Source organism: Emys orbicularis, chromosome 6 (assembly GCF_028017835.1).
Source record: "Emys orbicularis isolate rEmyOrb1 chromosome 6, rEmyOrb1.hap1, whole genome shotgun sequence".
Lineage (NCBI taxonomy): Eukaryota > Metazoa > Chordata > Testudines > Emydidae > Emys > Emys orbicularis.
The window spans coordinates 675,479-696,088 of record NC_088688.1 but is presented as its reverse complement, the minus strand read 5'-3'; the positions used below and the strand labels follow the sequence as shown (position 1 = coordinate 696,088).

The window sequence follows — 20,610 nt, the reverse complement described above, 5'->3', positions numbered from 1 at the left end:
AATTATAACAGCAGATATTGCACATAAATGAAACTGGGAAAATATATAAGAAAGAAGAAATGGGGAGTGATTGTCTCCCTGTAATTATTGCTTTTCAAGGGCAAGGTAAGGATGAAGGTAATAGAAAATTACCCGCCTGGCATTTTAAAAAAGCTAACTGGTAGCTACTTAGAAGTAAATATATTACATTTGTGACTAATTATTGTGTGAGTGATGAGGCAGAGAATTTCAGTGATAATGTAACAAAGGGAGTAATAGCAGCAGCTACAGTAGCCATACCTAGGATATTGAAGTACCCCAAAACTAAAAACTCACTTCCCTGGTGGAATGAGGAATGCAAAATGACAGTAAAAGAAAGGAACAAAGCCTATACAAACGCAAAAATACAATATATAGTGAAGACCTAATGAAGTATAAAAGAAGTAAAGCAATAGCACAAAGAATTATAAAATAAATCAAAGAAAGAGAGTTGGAGGAAGTACTGTGGGTGGATAAACAAAGGTAACAAGACATCAGAACATACAGGCAAATTAGAAGAATGAATGGAATTCAGAGTGAGTAGCCACATCCCTGGTCTGATTGGGACTGAAAACATAGTTCGAAGGTCTGATCACGAGAGAGCAGAAAGACGTGTTAGCAGAAACTTCCCAAGGGGTGAGTAATGATGAAAACCAAAGTGAAGTTTTCCACCTGATTAAAAGACAATTCATCAAAGAGACTCATGATCTGTTATGTAGGTGGGGTAAACATGAAGATACTCTACTGAATTAATGGTTTTGTGTGCGAGAACTTGAGAAAGCTATTGATATCAGCAAGAATACATCGCCAGGGAAAGCTAACATATCTAACATGTTGTTTAAACATCTCTCTGCCAGCAGTGTGAGGGTTCTCTGGGAATTATTTAACACCATATGGGAAAAGGAGTGACACTGGTAGGTGGAAACATGAGGTAGGTAGTAAATCCAATACGAAAACCAGGCAAACTTTTAGACCAAGAGCCCTTGCGCCCTGTCTGGGTGACAGGCTGGAGAGAACAGTGAGTGTCTGGAAAACCATAGTGGTATGGACAAGGTGCAAAGTGGTTTTAGGAGAAGCAGCTGCACCACTGATCACAGTGTTAAATTAGAAACTGAAATATGAAAAAGTCTGAGGCATGAGGGTTTCATGAGAGCTGTTATTCTAGCTGTTGAAAAGGCGTACGATACGCTATGGAGGGAAGGCTTATTGGACAAAGTGGGTGCACTAGGGAGAGAGGGAAGAATGTCTGAGTGGATAAGAGAATTTCTGAGTAGAAGGCCCTGCTTTGAGCAGGGGGTGGGACTACATGACCTCCTGAGGCCCCTTCCAACCCTGATCTTCTATGATTCTATGAAGGACAGAGTTGGGAAAATTACCTCAAATACGCGTACTATTAAACATGCTCCAGCACAGGGAAGTGTTCAGTCCAACCTTACTTGATACCCTGATGAATGATTTCCCAAAACAAGTGAGTGCTGGGGCAGGTGTCGCTCTGTTCACAGGTGACTGGGCTCTGTGGGTTCAGAGCGGGAATACTGAGGTGGCAGAAAAGAGAATCAGCAAAGCTCTACTAGAGACCTACGGCTGGGGCTTGAAGTTCTCTGTTGCTAAAACCAAGGGACTTATCTGTACAAAAAGGAAAGTTACAAAGGAATGTAAACGGTACCTGGACAGAGAACAAACAGACACAAGGTTCAAATTCTTAGGTGTCATATTTGATCCTAAATTACTTTGCAAAGATCCCATGTGAAACATAAATGTACAGGAAGGATTAACCCGCTTAAAATTCTTGCTGGATCTAACAGAAGGGTGGATTAGCAAACCCTGCTGACGCTATGCAGAGCCTTAATCAGACCAGTTACTGACTCTGCCTGCCAAATCTTTTAGGTCAGGATCAAAATCAGAACTTGAAACAATACATTTAACACAAGCCCAGGCACTACGAATTGCGTGCGGTGCATTTATTACAACACCCACATGCACACTACAGCGAGCTTCTAGTGAAATGCTAGTTACACTACGAATGAAACTACTGGATTTAACTTTCTGGGGCAAAGTTAATGGGAACTGCAGTGAGAAAGTGCCACACTAATTTATGAGGCTTGTTGAGAATTCAGTAGGTGAACTATAGCACACGATGTTCGACCTCCACGTGCTATTCGCGTGAAAGTGTGGATGCAGGAAAGACAAGGAAAGACTGAATGAAGTCAAAACTTTGAGCCGGGGAAAATTAGTTATGGATGGAAACCCTCATGTCCAAACGTGAATTTAGAGTTATTGTATAAACGTAGGGGTAAAAAAAGAGACAGCAGGTATTAAAAATAAAGAGTACCAAATACTGATGAAAAGTGGAGTTGGTTTTGTCTCATGTATACAGATGGACCCATGTATACAGATGGGTCCAAAAAAGAACGAACAGGAAGAGTGGGGATGGCACATTGTGTAGCACAACTGGGAATTAGGGCAGCTACAAGAATATCTGACTATGGAGCTGTTGTGACAGCTAACTAGTAGCACTTATGGTGGCATGAAATTGGATCTGGGATGTGCACCCAGCAGCAGCTGAGGTCATTTTTTCAGATTCAATCTCAGGTGTGACAGACCCAGACCGGTTGGGTGCAGGGGTCTGGTCGAAGGAAAACACACTGGACGCTGGATGAATAGTGTTCTGTTTCCTGAGTGACCAGGGCAGGGGCTGCCCCAGAGCAGTCACGAAGGTGCTAGAAGCAGTTAAGTCAGGCAGACTCCCTAAGACACCTAGAACCAATTAAGAACTGATTAGAAGCACTAAAGGAAACAGGCTAATCAGATCCCCCGAAGCCCATTTAGAACCTGCTGGGATTAGTCAAGGCCGGCTGGTAGGAGCTGGGCGTAAGAAGGTGTGTTGTGGGAAGACTGGGAGAAAGACGGTGCACAGTAAAAGACCTGGGAGAACAAGTGTGGTCAGGTACCTAGGGCTGCCCCACTCCAGGAGAGCAGGGTTAAAAGCAGCCCTTGGAGATGGCTGTGGCTGGGACCCAATGAGAAAAGGGAGGCTGGCTGGGTACCTGGCCCCAGGTGTGGCTAGCACCTGGCCCCAGGTGTGGCTAGCTCAATCAGGGCACAGCTGGCCCTGATAAAAGGGCTGTGAGCCAGGCGACCAGGAGGCTCACTCCAGCCTTGGAGTGGGAAGGGCCTGGCTGCCTGGGAGCACAGGGCACCTGAAGCAGGGCTGGGGAAGGGCAAGAGGAGCTGGGGAGCTCCAGCCTGGCAACTCCCCAGGCTGAGGCCTTGGTACAGGCCTAAGGAGGTACTGGGGCTGGGAGGTGCAGCCCGCGGATAGGCAGAGGCAGCAGGTCCGACCCCCTTGCCAGTGATGAGTGGCCGTGACAGACTGTGCCCGCCCCAGAGAACGGGAGCGAGATGACGACTGGCAGTAGCCCCTGAGGCAAGGTGGGCATAGGGGGAGGGGGTTCTGCTGGGAAGGGAGACCCAGAGTGTGGGCAGCACCCCAAGGAAAGGGGCACCGGGTCTGGGAAGGACATGGGGCCTGAGGCAGGAGAGACACCGGCCAGCAGGACCTCATGTGATGTACCCTGGTTCAGGGCCTGTTGGAAGCTGCAACCTTCTAATTTCTTATTGGACATTTGTCAAAGGGGTGCTCAGATTTCTGGTCTTAGTTTCTCTGCTACATCTGTTGGTAGCCAGTAGGTGCTGCTGGTGTATAACACATTCCTTTTACTGGAGATTTTTATGTTTGATTCATTTCAAGGGTTGTGTTTCTCTGTTAACCCTTACTGCTAATTGGAATTCCTCCCTCTTAACACAACCTGTTTCATATTGCGGAGTCCTACTGTGTTAAGTGCTTGTAGCTTTCAATATAGGTGTCCATAGTCTGTACATGCTGTGACCACATCTAACACCTTTCATCAGTGGTGAGCTGGAGCTGGTTCGCAGGAACCAGTTGTTAAGTTTAGAAGCCCTTTTAGAACCGGTTGCTCCCCCGGCCCCAGCTCACCTCTGCTTCCTCGGCTCCTCCCCGAACGCTCTGACCCCCTTCCCCTCCCCTGCTTCCCGTGAATCAGATGTTCGCCCGGGAAGCCTGGGAGGATTCAGAAACAAGCGCAAGGTAAGCTGGGGCGGGGGGGAGGCGTGAGGAGGGCTCCAGGGAGGCGCAGCCCAGCCCAGAGACTTCGGCCCAGCCCTGGCCCTGGCCGAGCGGCCCCGGCCCGGCCTCCAGCGTGGTAAGGGGGCAGGGAGCTGGTGTTGGAAGAGGGCAGGGGAGTTCGGGGGTGGGAGGGTGGATAGGGGTCGGGGCGGTCAGAGGGCAGGGAACAGGGGGATTGAATGGGGGCAGGGGTCCCGGGGGGGCAGTCAGGAAGGAGCAGGGGTTGGATGGGGCGGCGGGGGCAGTCAGGGGACAGGGAAGGGGCCGTGGGGGAGCATCAAGGAACGTGGGGGGTTGGATGGGGCAGGAGTCCTAGGGGGCGGGGGGGGCCACGACCCCCTCGTGGGGTGAGGAGGAGGGAACCGGTTGTTAATTTTTTGGCAGCTCATCACTGCCTTTCATCTCACAGCTTTTAGGGCTGTGAACAGGACCAGAACAGGCAGTGGTGCAAGTAGAAATCATTTCTTGCCGGTACTGCACTCATGGGAGGGACATAAGGGGGCACCTGATCTCCCCATGTGACTCTTCATGTGACTCCTCCCTGCCCGGGGCCCCCACGCTCTCCCCCAACACCCCCCTTTGTATATACAAACATCATCGTGTTTAACTGCTCACTTCCCCCCTCATATGTAGTATTCAGTCTGTTTATGTGGAATATGGGAGTTGGGTGAGGAGCCATTTCAGCATATGTATGACTTATTAAAAGACAAATTTTAAGTAGAACTGTATCCTTAACTAACTATTGTACCTACCATTGTATTTCAATGGGGGATTCAACTTCCTTTACAGGAACAGACTCCTGAAACTCTTACCAGCCCACAAAGGTGGTCCATAGTCATGCAAATAGTCTCATTGTCTTCAATGGGATTGATCAAATGATTAAGGGTTTACAGGATTAGGTTCCAAGTTTGTAAATTGTTCTGGACAACACTGATGCCTGAGCTGTCAGATCAGAAGGAGCTTCATTCGAATAAAGGTGGGCAGACGTGTGATAACTCTTAGCGCCGTTGCTAAGATGAGGAACATATTGTCAGCAAAGTTCTTGGCAGATTCCTGAGGCAGCTGGTTTAAGGCCGTCAGTGTCCGGCATTATAATCTTCACTTCTAGTTCTCTCACCCACAAAGCTGGAAAATGAAGCATTTGTTTTCTTTGTTTTGCTGCTCCAGTTCCAGTTAACAAAATGCATGTTAGACTAGTTTGTCTGCAAAGAAGAATTCTTTGTACGCTGGGGCCAACACCTGATTCCCGTCAGGCTGCAGAACTGGGCTGACATCAGAATCCAAACATCCTCTGGTCAGTGCAAGCAGAGGCATTCCTCTAATGATCTGGACTTGATGTGATGCAGTATGGACGTCATGGATAATTCAGACCAATGGGGAGAAACAGAATCAAAAACACTGTTTAAACACCTTCCATCCCCCCACTCTCCCCTCTTGAGGACTCCTGACCAAAGGTAACAGCACAATTCAGATGCTAACAGCCTTTGTTTAAGGTTGTTAGCATATGTATTGTTGTACCGTTAAACCCAGTTAAAGAACGAAGGCCCTCCCTAACAGCGTTCTGCTAAATCTCTCTTGCCAGTACTGCATACTGGAGGGTCCCGCCCTACTTGCGCTCCTGAGAACAGGAGAGATTAGCCTGCAGGAATAAGATCGGGTATCCTGACATACATACAGCCGAGTCCTCAGGCAGACAAACGCACAGATTCTACTTTGGGATCAAAGTTCTGTTGGACTTCTGAGGGATCTGGAGTTTGACCTTTAGACCCTTCACTTTTCTGGGTCTCTGAACGAGGGATTCCTAGACAGCTTCTTTAAACATTCAGCCCTTCCTCCTCTCTGGCACTTAGTTCCCTGCAGGATGCAGGCAATAGGCTAGTGGTCCACTCTAGTGCGTTACTCTTTGTCTGTCAGCCCTTGGGGGCTCCCTGGAGCAGACAGAGCCGGAAGCTCTAGCCACCTGCAAATCATGGGAGGGTCCTGCCTATGGGAGTAGCAGTAGCTAAAAGAATGTTTTAAAAACCTTCTATTTCCTGTTCTGGGGGGAGGAGGGAAGGGAGGATAGAGGTTCCTTAGACAATGTGTGTCACATATTTAAGGTGTGGACTGTTTGTCTTCCATTCTGAGCAGGCAGAGGTGTGGTGAAGATGGGTGTACTTGTTAGTGGAGTAGAGGGTGGAAGGGCCAGGCGGAGCTAACGGGTGTTATGCTGGGGTTGGGTGATACCTCACTGAAGCTGAGCGTGTGACAGTGCCTTTCATGCAGGACCAGAAGCAGTCAAGCTCCTGCTGGAGTGAGATTAGCACCCCACCACAACTCAAAACACAGGCCACCTGCAAAGCCAACCTGGAGCCAGCTGTGTAGGGGGCGGGTTTCCCTGGGGGCCGAATGCAAACACGGAAGGCTGGGTATTGTTTTGGTGGAGCTGTGTGTATTTGTGTGGGTGCCAGCCAGTTGTCCCCCCCCCCCCCAAAAGACCCACTGCTCCCCACTCCCATGGCCAGGATTGTCTGACTGGCTGGATGACCCCATGGGGTAGGAGGGGGTTCTGGCTGCTGTGGCATAAGCAGGCTGAGCCCCCCCCCCCCCCCCATTACTGCATCAGTGTTGAAGTAGCTGAGTCTGCCACTGGCGAGGCAGGTCCTTGAGGGGCCCTCCTGCCCCCTCTGGGCGCCCTGGGCCGAGCCAGGCCTGCTGGGTGTGAGTGGCAGGAGCAGCAGTAAGCTGGCTGCTCTCCTGGCCCAAGCATGGGTCACCATGGCGGGAGCAGGTAGGACCCCCTAGCCAAGGCTCAGCCAGGGGCTGCTTGGGAAGGGCCTGACCAGAGATGAGCAGCTCAGAGGCCATGCGACAGCTTAAGGCCACTGGCTGCCCCTGACCCTGGGGCCCCCGGTTGGTGTTGGCAGGGCCGGGCCCCAGGCAGGTAATGCAGAACCCCCACCGCGGGCAGGAGGCACTAGCCCTGGAGAGACAAGTCTGGGCTAGACGATGTGTGCGGTTAGGGAAGGCAGGACCTGAGCCCAGTGGGCTGGAGTGGACCCACCCCACCAGAAGGAAGCAAGACAGCGGGGAGGGAAGCCAGGGACTCCAGTGGTACGGAGCCTTTCCCAACCCTCACCCCAGGGACAAAGCTAGGGCATGCCGGGCTACTCCCTGCTGCAGCGATGCCTTATGGGAACGTGCCAGGCAGCGAGAAAATTGCTGGCAAAAAGCCGGGGAAAGAGCCCTACAGCCGCTGGAGCACGGGCAGCTCCCCAGAGCGGGGCTCCCTGCTGGCCAAAAACTGACCAAGCCCCTACCCAGCAGTTTGGAAAAGTCCTGGGGAAAGAAGCCGAAGAGGGGAAAGGTGGCACCCCTCTGCCAGGGCATCTGTTGGGCAGGGAGAGGCCAGGGAAGTGGTGTGGTGCATTTGGGAGGTTTATCTAGGTGATGCGCATTGGGTGGAGAGTTCTCCTAAAAGGGACCCCACAGTGTGTATAGGAAGGAAATCCGCCCCCTCAGGGTCCCCTTCTGCCATCCCCTGACCAGACTCCCCAGGGCAGAGCCAGTTTGGGGACAAGCATTCATGGGGTACCTGCAGCTGAGCAGGGGGCTAGCTGAGCCCTGCCAGCAGTGGAGAGGTCAGTTCCTGGGGCACTAACCCAGAGGGGGAGGAGGAGCAGCTGCCATCCCCCCAGGGGCACACCCAGGGGCAAAGGGGGCACGGCCGGTGCCTCAGGCCGCTGCAGCATTGCTCTGACCACAGGACTGCCCCGAATCAATCCCGCTTTGAACAAAACCTTTAGAAAAACATCCCCTTGGTGGCTGAAGAACTTCCAGCGATGGAGAATCCACCACCACCACCCGGTATGAAATTGCTGCAGTGGTTCCTCGCTCTGTCACCATTTACACCTTCGGTCTAGTGTGAATGGTCCCGCTGCAGTGCTGGCTGGAGTGAAGGGCCCTGACTTATCATGTTCCTCTTCCCCCACTGATACCACCCGTGTGATCACCACCCCTGAGCCTTCTGTTGGATAAACTCCTTGAGGCTGGCGCTATAGGGCAGCCCCACTTCCCCCCCTGCCAGGCCCCTCTCTCCAGCCAGGCTGCACCAGGCTCAGGCTCTGCCTGGCTTCCTGGGACTGTGCAGACAGCGAGGTTCCAAACGCACGGGGGGAAGCAGGTTCCCCTGGGAAGAGCAAAGGCTGCCTGCAGGAGACTGGTTTGGGTGACACGTGCAGCACCCCCCTGCCCTGGAGAGGGAGCAGGACAGGAACAGGCCCCAGGTCGATAGGGGTCAAGTCTCGGCCTGGGAGCATCGTGACACGCCCCCCTTGCATGGCTGGGAGGCAGCTGTGGGGCTAGACGGACACCTGCACACAGGGGACAGCCCAGCAGAGGATCCATTTTATTTACACTTGATTATAATAGAGCCATTACTGGAGCAGTTAGGGGCCGGGTGGGAGGGAGACCCTGGCTGTTGCTGGCTCAGCCGCGTTACACCAGCCCCTGCCCAGGACTGCAGGCCAGAGGTCAACTTACAGAGGAGGCCCAGCTGACCTGGCCCTCCCCATTGCCATGGGCCCCAAGCCCCACCAGCCCTGTTACAGAGGCTACCCCGCAGGGGGCTCTGCACTTCCACCTCTACAGCAGTGCAGCACCCTCCCCTCCGGGGGATCATGATCAGCAGCCCCTTGGCCAGCAGGAAGGCAGCAGATAGCACTGGGCAGGGACCCTCAGCCTGCAGCTGCCCCCAGCCTCGCCAAGAGCAGCAGCTGGGGCTCTGCAGCAGGGAAGTCGATGAGAGAAGTTTAGAGCTGTCCCTTGGCAGAACCACATCCAGCCGGCAGCCCGGGGCATAGGGGCTTGGCGTGCCCCGCTGAGGGATGGGGAATCATTGTGTTGCTGGAAGGGACAGGTCGCTTGGAGCTGCGGGACTTGCTAAGGGCACCCGGACCCAGGGGCCCAGCCCAATCAAAGTGTTTTCCCACTCAGTCCAGCTGCAGGGAACTAAATAACGCAGGCGCTTGAGCTGGAGAGGGAAGGGATTGCATGGCACCAACTCTCCATGCTGTGCCCACCTCCACGCTGCAGCTACCCCTGAGCCCAGCTGACCCCCAGTTCAGGTGTGGTGGGTGGGGAGACAGAACCTGCTCAGGGGCGTTTAGAAGCATTTGTGTCGATAAGGATCAGTCAGAGCTGTCCTGGCTGTTCCTGTGGGCAGAGCCCCAGATCCCAGCACGTTCCCAGCCAGGCAGCGCGAGGCGCCCGGCGCTCACATCTCATCTGCACGGTGCTGCTGGATCACGACGCTGGTGGTGCGCTCCACCCACTCCTGCTTCTTAGTCCCCCAGGCTGCCGGCTCCGCAGAGTGCAGGGGGCCCTTCCCGGGAAGCTGCTCCGGCTGCTGCTGGGGGGGACCCAGCTCAGAGCTGGCTCCTGGCGGAGGGTCGGAGGAGGAGTTGCTGTTGATGGCAGAGCCATGCTCCGCTTTGGGTGGGCTCTGTCCCCCGTCCCGGGAGTGATTGAGGCTGCCCGGCAGCAGGGCCGTCTCAGATTCCAGAGCCAGTCCCTCCATTGTGCGCTCCCTCTGTGTTTCAGGCCCCTCCGCCTGCTGGGCAGCTGCTGCCTGAAACTGGGCCGCATCACTCGGGTACTCACGGATCTGCCGAGACAGCACTGCAAGAGAGAGGAGAGTCAGCCTGGCGTCGCCAAGAGCGTCATGTGCCAGGGCAGGGGCTGGCCCCAGGCTCTCCTGGCCTTAGTCTGCACGGGGCAGCGGAGAGCATCTTTGGCAGCAGCTTGCAATGGGACAGGACAGCCGAGCAACCCACAAACAGGCCCTGCGCACACGAGGCGTGAGCCCATGTCTGGGAAACCACATCTCTGCTGGGGCCGCATCACCTGGAACGTTCACCCCAGAAGAGTTCACTGTCGGGCACAATCCTGCCCCTCCTGCTCACCCCCGTGCAGCCGGTCGGTCACTCACCTCCTCGGAACCCCTCCTGCTGCACTCTGGCTCCCAGCGGGTAGAGACTTGGCGAGAGAATGAGGCAGAAGGACAGGAGCAGGACCTGGAGAGAGACAACCGAGCCATCAGCACCGGCGCGTGACTCCGGCCCCGCCAGCCAAGGAGGCTCCTCAGCACCACCTGCGTGGCCAGCACAGAACTTGGGGCCAATGCCCGGCTACGGGGCCACTCACCATGACGCAGGTGCTGGCGGTGGTAGTTTTGGTCGAGGACTGTCTCACCAGGGCCTGGAGCCTCCGTAGCTGCTCGAGCAATGACCTAGGGCAAAGTGTGAAACGCAGGTGAGTGCAGCCCCTGATCCCAGGCTGCCCATCCCGCCACCGAGCCCCGCACAGACCCCCGCATCCCTCCAGCCTGGGATCAGGATCCTGGGGAACAGGCTTCGCTCCCCTGGCATGTCAGTGCTGACTGGAGGGGCACAGGGAGACAGTGCCCCCTTCCTACCCTCTTGCCCCCAGGTTTCCATGTCTGGAGTGTCAGGAACTCACATGTTCTCCTTCTGCAGCAGCTGCACCTTCTTCTGCAGCTCGTGGTTCTGCGCCGTGCAGGTGACGACCCTTCCCAAGCAGCGATGGGGAGAGAGGAAAGAGTCAGACTGACCCTCATGGGAAACCGCGCTGCTGGCTCAGGGTCCCTAGACCCTGCCCAGTGCCAGGTGCAGAATGTCCTGAGGGTGGGGGGCAGGTGTGACCTCATCTGTCCCTAGCACAGCCACAAGCTGGGGGCACGGACAGCCAAACTGCTCTGACACAGCTAGGAGGCAGGGCCATGGGCTGCCACCGATTTGCGGTACAGTCGCAGGGCAAGCAGACGGGGTCGCTGGGGTTACCCTGGGACAGACCTCTCAGTGGTAAAAATCAGGTCCCACTCCTCCGCACGCTCACACCAGTGCTTGGAGCCCCCGAGCCGGGGTTGCTGGGGTCTCTCGCGGCAGGAGCCGCTCGGCAGGAGTGTCTGGCAGAATGCGGCTCCCATGGGAGGGGGAAGGGCTCATTCACTGGCGGATCTCAGACCTTGATTAGAGCTTTGCAGCTCCGCCAGAGCGTGGTACAAACAGGCCCTGCCTATCGGCTTCTGCTCCTCTGGGCCCAAGGGGCTGGCAGCTGCCTCCTGCGCTTGGCGTTCTGCCCTTCTCCTTGTGCCAGAGGGTTCACTACCCCAGCGCTCTGGCAGGGGGCGCTCCCCAGACCCACGGGAGGAGCGACGCCCTCTGCGGGGCCTATCACTCCCTGACATCCTGGGAAGATGCGAAACCCACTGCTGTGCCCATGGTACCTGCTCTCCAAGCCATCCACATAGACCTTCTTCCTGCGCCGACTGTCCAGGGCCGACTGCTTGTTCCGGATCTTGCGACGGATTCTCTTCAGGAGCCGCTCCTCAGCCTGAAACAGCCAGCTCGGGTTACAGGCCATGCCTGGGCCTCCACACTCTGGGGCGAGAGCCCCCCTTACGCTCATAGCGACGCCCCTGCCCGGAACCCAGCCCTGACCCCGCCCAGGGAGCAGCAGCTGGCGGGTACCTGCCATCGGGCCTGGGGCAGGAAGGGCCTGGGGAGGGCAGAGGTTACTCCAGGTATTTCTCACATGCTTTGCCTGTGATGTCACTAGGAACCCAGCTGCAGGCCCTGGCCCAGAAGGCAAGGTGACCTATGGCCTGTCCACGAGACCTGCTGCCTTCTAGTGCATCAGGAAATCAAGGGGCACTATCAGCACAGCTGGGAGACAAAAGGCAGAGGAGCCCCAGCTCTGACAGCACCTTCTGCAGTTCCAGTCTCTACATGTGCACCCACACCTGCTTCCACCCCCATCAGCCCACAGCGGGCACACACGCCTGGGCCTGGCTTCCAGCTCACACCAGGCGGGCTGACCAGAACCCAGCCCAGCCAGAGGGCTTGAAAACAGGGCCTGAAAGAGCCACTGGCCCTAGGAGACCAGGCCAAACCCTTGGCAGGAGGAGAGGGCCTGAGCCAGCATCCCTGCAGAACACAGCCCCATACAGCACAGCCATCCGGAGGGTGCAGACAGGCACAGCAAACTAACAAGACTGGCCAGTTTCATGGCTGCTCTTCAGGCCCCCGTGGGCAGCTGAGGACTGTCAAGACTCACTTCACTCGTCTTCCTGCTCCTGGGGAACTCTCCGCAGCAGCACAGAACCCCCATCCCTCCACAGCAGCCAACATGCGAGGGGAGGGGCAACGGCTGGCCACACCTTCTTCCTTCTAGCAGATAGAGGGGCAGTGGCTGCAGATCACCTAGCTGGGGTCTGGCCAGTGGCCACTATGAAAGATGGAGCCCTGCAAGCAGGGTCCAGGGCAGGAATCCAGCACCATCCCCATTCGCGGAGCTGGGGGCTGAGCCTCTGAGCAAGACACCAGCCCTGGACCGTGGTAATGGGGCCCCCCTCTTCATCACTTCTATCAGTCTCTGGCCTGGGAATGAGTGAGGGGAGGGGCCATGCACTAGAGCGGGGGGGTGGGGGTGAACTCACCTTGGTCAGGGGCAGGTGGGATGGCAAGGAGACACCCTCTCTTTCCAGAAGCTGTTTCTCCTCTTCTGTCAGGATCAGTTCCGGGAAATCGAACTACAACACAAACCAACCTGCTGCTGAGCCTGGAGAACCCCTCCCCTGGACTCGCGAGGGAGGCCCCCGGGGCAGGATGGGAGTCAGCACCTGAGCAGGGAGCGGAGGTGCAAGTGAGGAGGGAAGGCAGGGGCCCGCCAGCATTAGCAGTGGGGCCTGTCCCTGGGGCACGGGCCTCAGTACCTGTATGGGGGTCCCAGGCATGAAGTCATCCATGGGCACAGCAACCGGGAAGCTGGAACTCTGCTCGTCGATCAGCGTCTCCTCTGCACTTCCCGAGTCCCCCCACATATCTGGGAGAGGAGCGAGAGTCAGGCACCGCCCACTGTACAGCCCCTGCCAGCCGGCCCCAGCAGGCCAGCCAGACCCCTCTTCCCCACCCCCGGCCTTCTTCCTCCACCCGATAGACAGCTGAGCTGCTTCCCTTCCATGGGCTCAAGCTGCGGAAGAGGGATTCCCCAGGCCTACCCCTTACCCAGGTCAATGGAGATGTCTCCTTCTGCGGTCTCAGCTCTCACGCTCTCCAGCGCTGCCCTGTCCTGATGGAGGGAGTAGCTGTGTTCCACCTGCACGATGTCAGAGCTCAAAGGGCTGGAGGCGAGGTCCCTGGCCGGAGACGCATCCCAGCTGCTGGGGCTGGGGAAGGGATTCTGGTCCTCGGAGATGCCGCTATCGCTGTCGAGAGGCGAGTGACCCTGCAAGGCACTCGGCCCCTCTACAAAGGGGCTCAGCAGGGCGCTGAGAAAGTCCTCCACCTCCTTGTCATTCAGGAGCTGCAGAGAAGAGTTGCTGCTAAGCAGAGGATGGAGGCCTGAAAGCCCCCTCCCACGGCCCAGCCCAGCTCACTTCTCTGTGCTCTGCACCGGACAGCAGTCTCACCTCGGGCTCCAGCAGACCCCAGTCTCCCAGCAGGTTGGCTTTGTCCCCCGAGAACTCTGCACAGGGAGCATCATCTGCCAGGAGGAAGCTGAGCAGCTCCTCGTCTGCCAAGGCAACCACCTCTTCTGGGCACGACATCTGAGTAAGACAGACAGAGCCATCCAGGGGCTGTGGGAGAGACCCACCCTTGCATCCTCCCTCCTGCCCCTCCGCCTGGGCACTCACATCACTACGGGGGTAACTGCCAGGAGCTCCACAGGGACGGGTACAACCCATACAAAGCCAGGCCCCAGAGACTCCTGCAGCAAGGCTCCCGGCGCACCTCTGCCTGGCCAGGCACCGTCTGGGCCCAGCAGCCCACAAGCAGGGCAACGAAAGCAGGCGATGCGGCCAAGGCACCTCACAGTGTGAGAGCGCTGCAACAAGGCGCAGCTGGCTGGCTGGGCCCAGGGGAGTCGCCTCACCCAGCCCCGATACGAGACTGGCTCCTGCAGGTTTCCCTAGAGCCAGAAGAGTCTCTGTACCCTGGCCTGACGCCAGCTAGGCCGGCACTCCTTGGAGGCCTCAGATCAGGTGCACCAGCTTGTGACCAAGCTGGAGGGCAGATCCCAGGAGCCCGAGTCTCAGCACCGCAGCAGCTGCTCGGAAACAGGAAGTTGGTCCATGGGGCAACCCTGGTGGATCACTCCGTCCGCTCCCTCAAAGGAGCAGGAAGCAAGGTAGTGAGAGGAAGGGGGATGCAGGGGCCCCATTGTTCCAGCGAGCACAGGGAACATCTGGCTGGGAATCACGCACTGAACAGGTCCCCAGGTGGGGAGGAGCTAGGCCACTGTGGGCGATTCGGAAGGAAGGGTCATAAAAGCTGCTCTGCACACAGAGCAACACCTCCCCCAACACACGTGTGTACACACACACACAGACACGTGCACAAACCCAGCAGCCAAGACATCAGCTACTGGGCACGTCAGACAACGCTGAATGTGGTGACGCGGCTGCCACTCTCTGCCCCTGCAAGTCTGACTGAGGAACAGTGAGGCTGGGAGCCAGCTCTGCCCGGCTGAGTCAGAAGGCACAGCTACAGAAGCGTGCCTAGAGGCAGAACCTGAGGCAGGGCTAGGCCCCCCCATCGCCTTACTGCAGGGGTCCCGAGGTTATTACATGGGGGGTCGCGAGCTGTCGGTCTCCACCCCAAACCCCGCTTTGCCTCCAGCCTTTATAATGGTGTTAAATTAAAAACATTTTTTACTGTATTTATAACGGGGGTCACACTCAGAGGCTTCCTATGTGAAAGGGGTCGCCAGTACAAAAGTTTGAGAACTACTGCCTTACTGCCTTGGGTCCCTATGTCTGGGCCCTCAAGGGGCCAATCATGCAGCCCCAAGACACACCCCTCTCCTGGCCAGTTCTGAGCTCTGGGGAGCTGCGGACAGGCAGCCCGTGTGCAGGGATGGCGAATCGGACTAGTTCTCTGTGGGCATCCAGTGACCAATTCCATGGCAACGACCCACTGCCCCAGTGATCACCCCCGGCCATGGAATGGGCTACACAGATCCTTGGTTACCATGTGTGCTTTCTGCAGCCACCCTGCGCTGCTTCCCTCTGCAATTCTGAGCCCTAAACAGAGCTACCCTGCACTGCACAGAGTGATCCCACCCCTCTACGGCTGCAATATACGCAGGCCCCAGGGACCATCAGGCTCTGGGGGACAGAAACAGATTCAGCCTAACTCTGGTTTAAGTTTCTTTGCCTCGCCATGCCATGCCACCTTGCAATGACAGCTCAGGAACATGCCAAAATCCTGTAACATAAGCGGCTTTAGAGCAGGAGAAGGGAGGGGTCTGGGAGACAGGACTTCTGGGTTCTTTCCCCAGCTCTGGGTGGGGAGTGACATCGAGTGGTTAGAGCCACAGGAGTTCGGAGCCGGGAGCCAGGACTCCTGGGTTCTCGACCCAGCCCAGGGGCTAGTGGTTAGAGCAGGGGGGGCTGGGAGCCAGGACTCCTGGGTTCTCTCCCCAGCCCAGGGGCTAGTGGTTAGAGCAGGGTGGGTGGGAGCCAGGACTCCTGGCTTCTCTCCCTGGCCCAGGGGCTAGTGGTTAGAGCAGTGGGTGGGAACCAGGACTCCTGGGTTCTCTCCCGACTCCGGGTAGAGTCCCCTGGTTAGAGCAGGGGGGGCTGGGAGCCAGGACTCCTGGATTCTGTCCCCGGCTCTGGGAGGGGAGTAGGGGCTGGGGGGTTAGAGCGGGGGGGGGGGGGGGATGGGACAGGACTCCTGGGTTCTCTCCCGGCTCTGGGAGGGGGGGCTAGTGGGTTAGAGCAGGGGGGGCTGGGAGCCCGGACTCCTGGGTTCTCTCCCGGGCTCTGGGAGGGGAGTAGGGGCTGGGGGGTTAGAGCAGGGGGGGGCTGGGAGCCAGGACTCCTGGGTTCTCTCCTGGCTCTGGGAGGGGAGTAGGGGCTGGGGGGGTTAGAGCGGGGGGGGGGAGCCAGGACTCCTGGGTTCTCTCCCGGCGGGGCGGGCTGCAGTCGCACCCCAGCCCTGGCGCCGCCGACCCCCCGCCCGCACGGGACCCCCGTACCTCACTCGAAACCTTCCGCTCAGCGCAGCCCCTTCCAACACATCAAGAATGACGTCACCGAGCCCACAACTCCCAGCGGCCCCTGCGCCGCAAGCCCGCTCATTGGTGCGCTTGGCGCTGACTCGGGCCCCCATTGGCCGGAAATAATGTCACCCAGACAGCACTGAAGAGCCCGCCCTCAGCCCGCGCGTGAGTGACAGGGCCGCTGGAGGGGGCGGGGCCGAGGGGTGTGAGTGATGGGTGCAGTGGTGGGGGCGGGGCCGAGGGGTGTGAGTGACAGAGGTGCAGGAGGGGGCGGGGCCGAGGGGTGTGAGTGACAGAGGTGCCATGTGGGGGCGGGGCCGAGGAGTGTGAGTGACAGAGGTTCAGGGGGGAGGGGTCGAGGGGTGTGAGTGACAGAGGTGCAGGAGGGGGCAGGGCGAGGGGTATGAGTGACAGAGGTGCAGGAGGGGGCAGGGCCGAGGGGTGTGAGTGACAGAGGTGCAGGAGAGGGCGTGGCCAAGTGGTGTGAGTGACAGAGGTGCAGGAGGGGGCAGGGCCAATGGGTGTGAGTGATGGGTGCAGTGGTGGGGGAGGGGCCGAGGGGTGTGAGTGACAGAGGTGCAGGAGGGGGCGGGGACGAGGGGTGTGAGTGATGGGTGCAGTGGTGGGGGAGGGGCCAAGGGGAGTGAGTGACAGAGATTCAGGAGGGGGCAGGGCTGAGGGGTGTGAGTGATGGGTGCAGGAGGGGGCAGGGCCGAGGGGTGTGAGTGACAGAGGTTCAGGGGGGAGGGGTCGAGGGGTGTGAGTGACAGAGGTGCAGGAGGGGGCAGGGCGAGGGGTATGAGTGACAGAGGTGCAGGAGGGGGCGGGGCGAGGGGTGTGAGTGACAGAGGTGCAGGAGGGGGCAGGGCCGAGGGGTGTGAGTGACAGAGGTGCAGGAGAGGGCGTGGCCAAGTGGTGTGAGTGACAGAGGTGCAGGAGGGGGCAGGGCCAATGGGTGTGAGTGATGGGTGCAGTGGTGGGGGAGGGGCCGAGGGGTGTGAGTGACAGAGGTGCAGGAGGGGGCGGGGACGAGGGGTGTGAGTGATGGGTGCAGTGGTGGGGGAGGGAGTGAGGGGTGTGAGTGACAGAGGTGCAGGAGGGGGCGGGGACAAGGGGCGTGAGTGATGGGTGCAAGAGGGGGAGGGGCCGAGGGGTGTGAGTGACAGAGGTGCAGGATGGGGCGGGACTGAGGGGTGTGAGTAATGGGTGCAGTGGTGGGGGAGGGGCTGAGGAGTGTGAGTGACAGAGGTGCAGGAGGGGGAGGGGCTGAGGGGTGTGAGTGACAGAGGTGCAGGAGGGGGCAGGGCCGAGGGGTGTGAGTGACAGAGGTGCAGGAGGGGGAGGGGCCGACGAGTGTGAGGGACAGAGGTGCAGGAGGGGCCAGGGCCGAGGAGTGTGAGTGACAGAGGTGCAGGAGGGGGCAGGGCCGAGGGGTGTGAGTGATGGGTGCAGTGGTGGGGGAGGGGCCAAGGGGTGTGAGTGACAGAGGTGCAGGAGGGGCCAGGGCCGAGGGGTGTGAGTGATGGGTGCAGTGGTGGGGGAGGGGCCAAGGGGTGTGAGTGACAGAGGTTCAGGAGGGGGCAGGGCCGAGGGGTGTGAGTGATGGGTGCAGTGGTGGGGGAGGGGTTGAGGGGTGTGAGTGACAGAGGTGCAGGAGGGGGCGGGGCCGAGGGGTGTGAGTGATGGGTGCAGGAGGGGGAGGGGTTGAGGGCTGGGAGTGACAGAGGTGCAGGAGGGGGCAGGGCTGAGGGGTGTGAGTGACAGAGGTTCAGAAGGGGGCAGGGCCGAGGGGTGTGAGTGACAGGTTCAGAAGGGGCCAGGGCCGAGGGGTGTGAGTGATGGGTGCAGTGGTGGGGGAGGGGCCAAGGGGAGTGAGTGACAGAGGTTCAGGAGGGGGCAGGGCGAGGGGTATGAGTGACAGAGGTGCAGGAGGGGGCGGGGCGAGGGGTGTGAGTGACAGAGGTGCAGGAGGGGGCAGGGCCGAGGGGTGTGAGTGATGGGTGCAGGAGGGGGAGGGGTTGAGGGGTGGGAGTGACAGAGGTGCAGGAGGGGGCAGGGCCGAGGGGTGTGAGTGATGGGTGCAGTGCTGGGGGAGGGGCTGAGGGGTGTGAGTTACGAGAGGTGCAGGAGGGGCCAGGGCCGAGGAGTGTAAGTGACAGAGGTGCAGGAGGGGGCGGGGCCGAGGGGTGTGAGTGATGGGTGCAGGAGGGGGAGGGGTTGAGGGGTGGGAGTGACAGAGGTGCAGGAGGGGGCAGGGCCGAGGGGTGTGAGTGATGGGTGCAGTGGTGGGGGAGGGGCTGAGGGGTGTGAGTAACGAGAGGTGCAGGAGGGGCCAGGGCCGAGGAGTGTGAGTGACAGAGGTGCAGGAGGGGGCGGGGCCGAGGAGTGTGAGTGACAGAGGTGCAGGAGGGGGAGGGGCCGAGGGGTGTGAGTGATGGGTGCAGTGGTGGGGGAGGGGCCAAGGGGTGTGAGTGACAGAGGTGCAGGAGGAGGCAGGGCCGAGGGGTGTGAGTGATGGGTGCAGGAGCGGGAGGGGTTGAGGGGTGGGAGTGACAGAGGTGCAGGAGGGGGCAGGGCCGAGGGGTGTGAGTGATGGGTGCAGTGGTGGGGGAGGGGCTGAGGGGTGTGAGTTACGAGAGGTGCAGGAGGGGGCAGGGCCGAGGGGTTTGAGTGATGGGGGTGGTAGAGGGGCTTGGCCCATCACTCTGTGCTGGTTAGGCCTCAACTGGAGTATTGTGTCCAGTTCTGGGCACCGCATTTCAAGAAAGATGTGGAGAAATTGGAGTGGGTCCAGAGAAGAGCAACAAGAATGATTAAAGGTCTTGAGAACGTGACCTATGAAGGAAGGCTGAAAGAATTGGGTTTGTTTAGTTTGGAAAAGTGAAGACTGAGACGGGACATGATAGCAGTTTTCAGGTATCTAAAAGGGTGTCATAAGGAGGAGGGAGAAAACTTGTTCACCTTAGTCTCTAAGGATAGAACAAGAAGCAATGGGCTTAAACTGCAGCAAGGGAGGTCTAGGTTGGACATTAGGAAAAAGTTCCTAACTGTCAGGGTGGTTAAAGACTGGAATAAATTGCCTAGGGAGGTTGTGGAATCTCCATCTCTGGAGATATTTAAGAGTAGGTTAGATAAATGTCTATCAGGGATAGTCTAGACAGTATTTGGTCCTGCCATGCGGGCAGGGGACTGGACTCGATGACCTCTCGAGGTCCCTTCCAGTCCTAGAATCTATGAATCTATGAATCGGTCAGGGGCGCAACCCAGGCTGTGATGCTTGAGCAGAGGTCTCAGTCCCCACCCCAGTCTCCCCAGCAGGGCCAGAGGTGCCGATGGTGGAGGGGGCTCAAGGACACCCCCATGCGGGGCAGAGGGAGCAGGGGAATCCATGTTGTCACAGACGTCCCCCCGCGCTGCGGAGCCGCCAGCCCCTCTGGACCGGGCAGTGGTGACAGACGGACCCAGGGCCCATGAAGTATCATCGAACGGCATTGTTACCCATGGAGAGGAAGGAAGGTGTAAATGCTTGACAGTGAGGGGAATTAACTGTTTGACAATTTACCAAGGGCCGTGGGGGATTCTCCATCACAGACAGCTTCAAATCAAGTTGGGATCTGCTCCAGGAATTACTTTGGGGCAGTTCCCAGGCCTGTGCTATACAGGGGGTCAGACTAGTCCTAGGTCCTGTCCTGTACAGGGGTCAGACTAGAGGATCACAATGGTCCTTCTGGACTTGCGGTCTGTGAATCTCTGACATGACGAAGGGACACAATGGAGAGATGCAGAGCAATGAAGGAAAGAGGAGGGAGATTGGGCACTATCATACACCTAGCTCATAGCACGGGGACAAGGGCGATCGGGCACTGCCGTGCACCCTGCTGGTCTCATGGGGACAAGGGTGATCGTGCACTGCCATTCACCCTGCTGGTCTCATGGGGACAAGGGGGATCCGGAACTGCCGTTCACTCTGCTCGTATCAGAAGGACAAGGGGGATCAGGCACTGCCGTTCACTCTGCTGGTCTCATGGGGACAAGGGGGATCTGGCACTGCTGTTCACATTGATCGTTTGATGGGGAGAAGGGGACTTCCCAAGGAACTGAAAAGCTGCACACATGAAGCTGATAGGAGGAAACACTTTTTCCTGTGGAACTCTGCTAGACAGCGTCACCAAGGCCAAGAGCTTAGCAGCATTCAGTGAAGATATTTATATGGATAGCAAACAATATTCAGCATTGATCTTAATCAGGTAAACACAATAAAAGCTAATAACCCTTGCTTCAGAGTGGAGTCACCTAAGTGATGAGTGAGGAGAAAACTTCCTCTGTGGGTGAGTTAGTCCGGTGCTGTAGGGTTCTTACTCCTTGCCTAGGACTGGCCA

At 58.0% G+C, this 20,610-nt stretch overlaps 1 protein-coding gene across 1 annotated transcript; it reads right to left on the bottom strand.

Moving 5' to 3' along the window:
• Positions 1–8,544: 8,544 nt before the first annotated feature.
• CREB3 (cAMP responsive element binding protein 3) lies at positions 8,545–16,260 on the bottom strand. The gene is made up of 10 exons (XM_065406620.1): positions 16,208–16,260; positions 13,635–13,772; positions 13,231–13,528; positions 12,939–13,048; positions 12,663–12,755; positions 11,451–11,557; positions 10,664–10,732; positions 10,349–10,433; positions 10,134–10,218; positions 8,545–9,823 (listed from the first exon to the last, which is right to left on the bottom strand). The coding sequence occupies exons 2-10, from the start codon at positions 13,770–13,772 to the stop codon at positions 9,420–9,422; spliced, it is 1,389 nt and encodes a 462-aa protein (XP_065262692.1). The 5' UTR covers positions 16,208–16,260; the 3' UTR covers positions 8,545–9,419.
• Positions 16,261–20,610: the final 4,350 nt, after the last annotated feature.

Coding starts and splice junctions, on each gene's coding strand:
- CREB3 (XM_065406620.1), bottom strand. CDS start 13,772: ATGTCGTGCCCAGAAGAGGTGGTTGCCTTGGCAGACGAGGAGCTGCTC. Junction 13,049..13,230: donor AGACATCTCCATTGACCTGG/GTAAGGGGTAGG, acceptor CTCCTCTCCCAG/ATATGTGGGGGGACTCGGGA. Junction 10,219..10,348: donor CCGCCAGCACCTGCGTCATG/GTGAGTGGCCCC, acceptor GTCTCTCTCCAG/GTCCTGCTCCTGTCCTTCTG.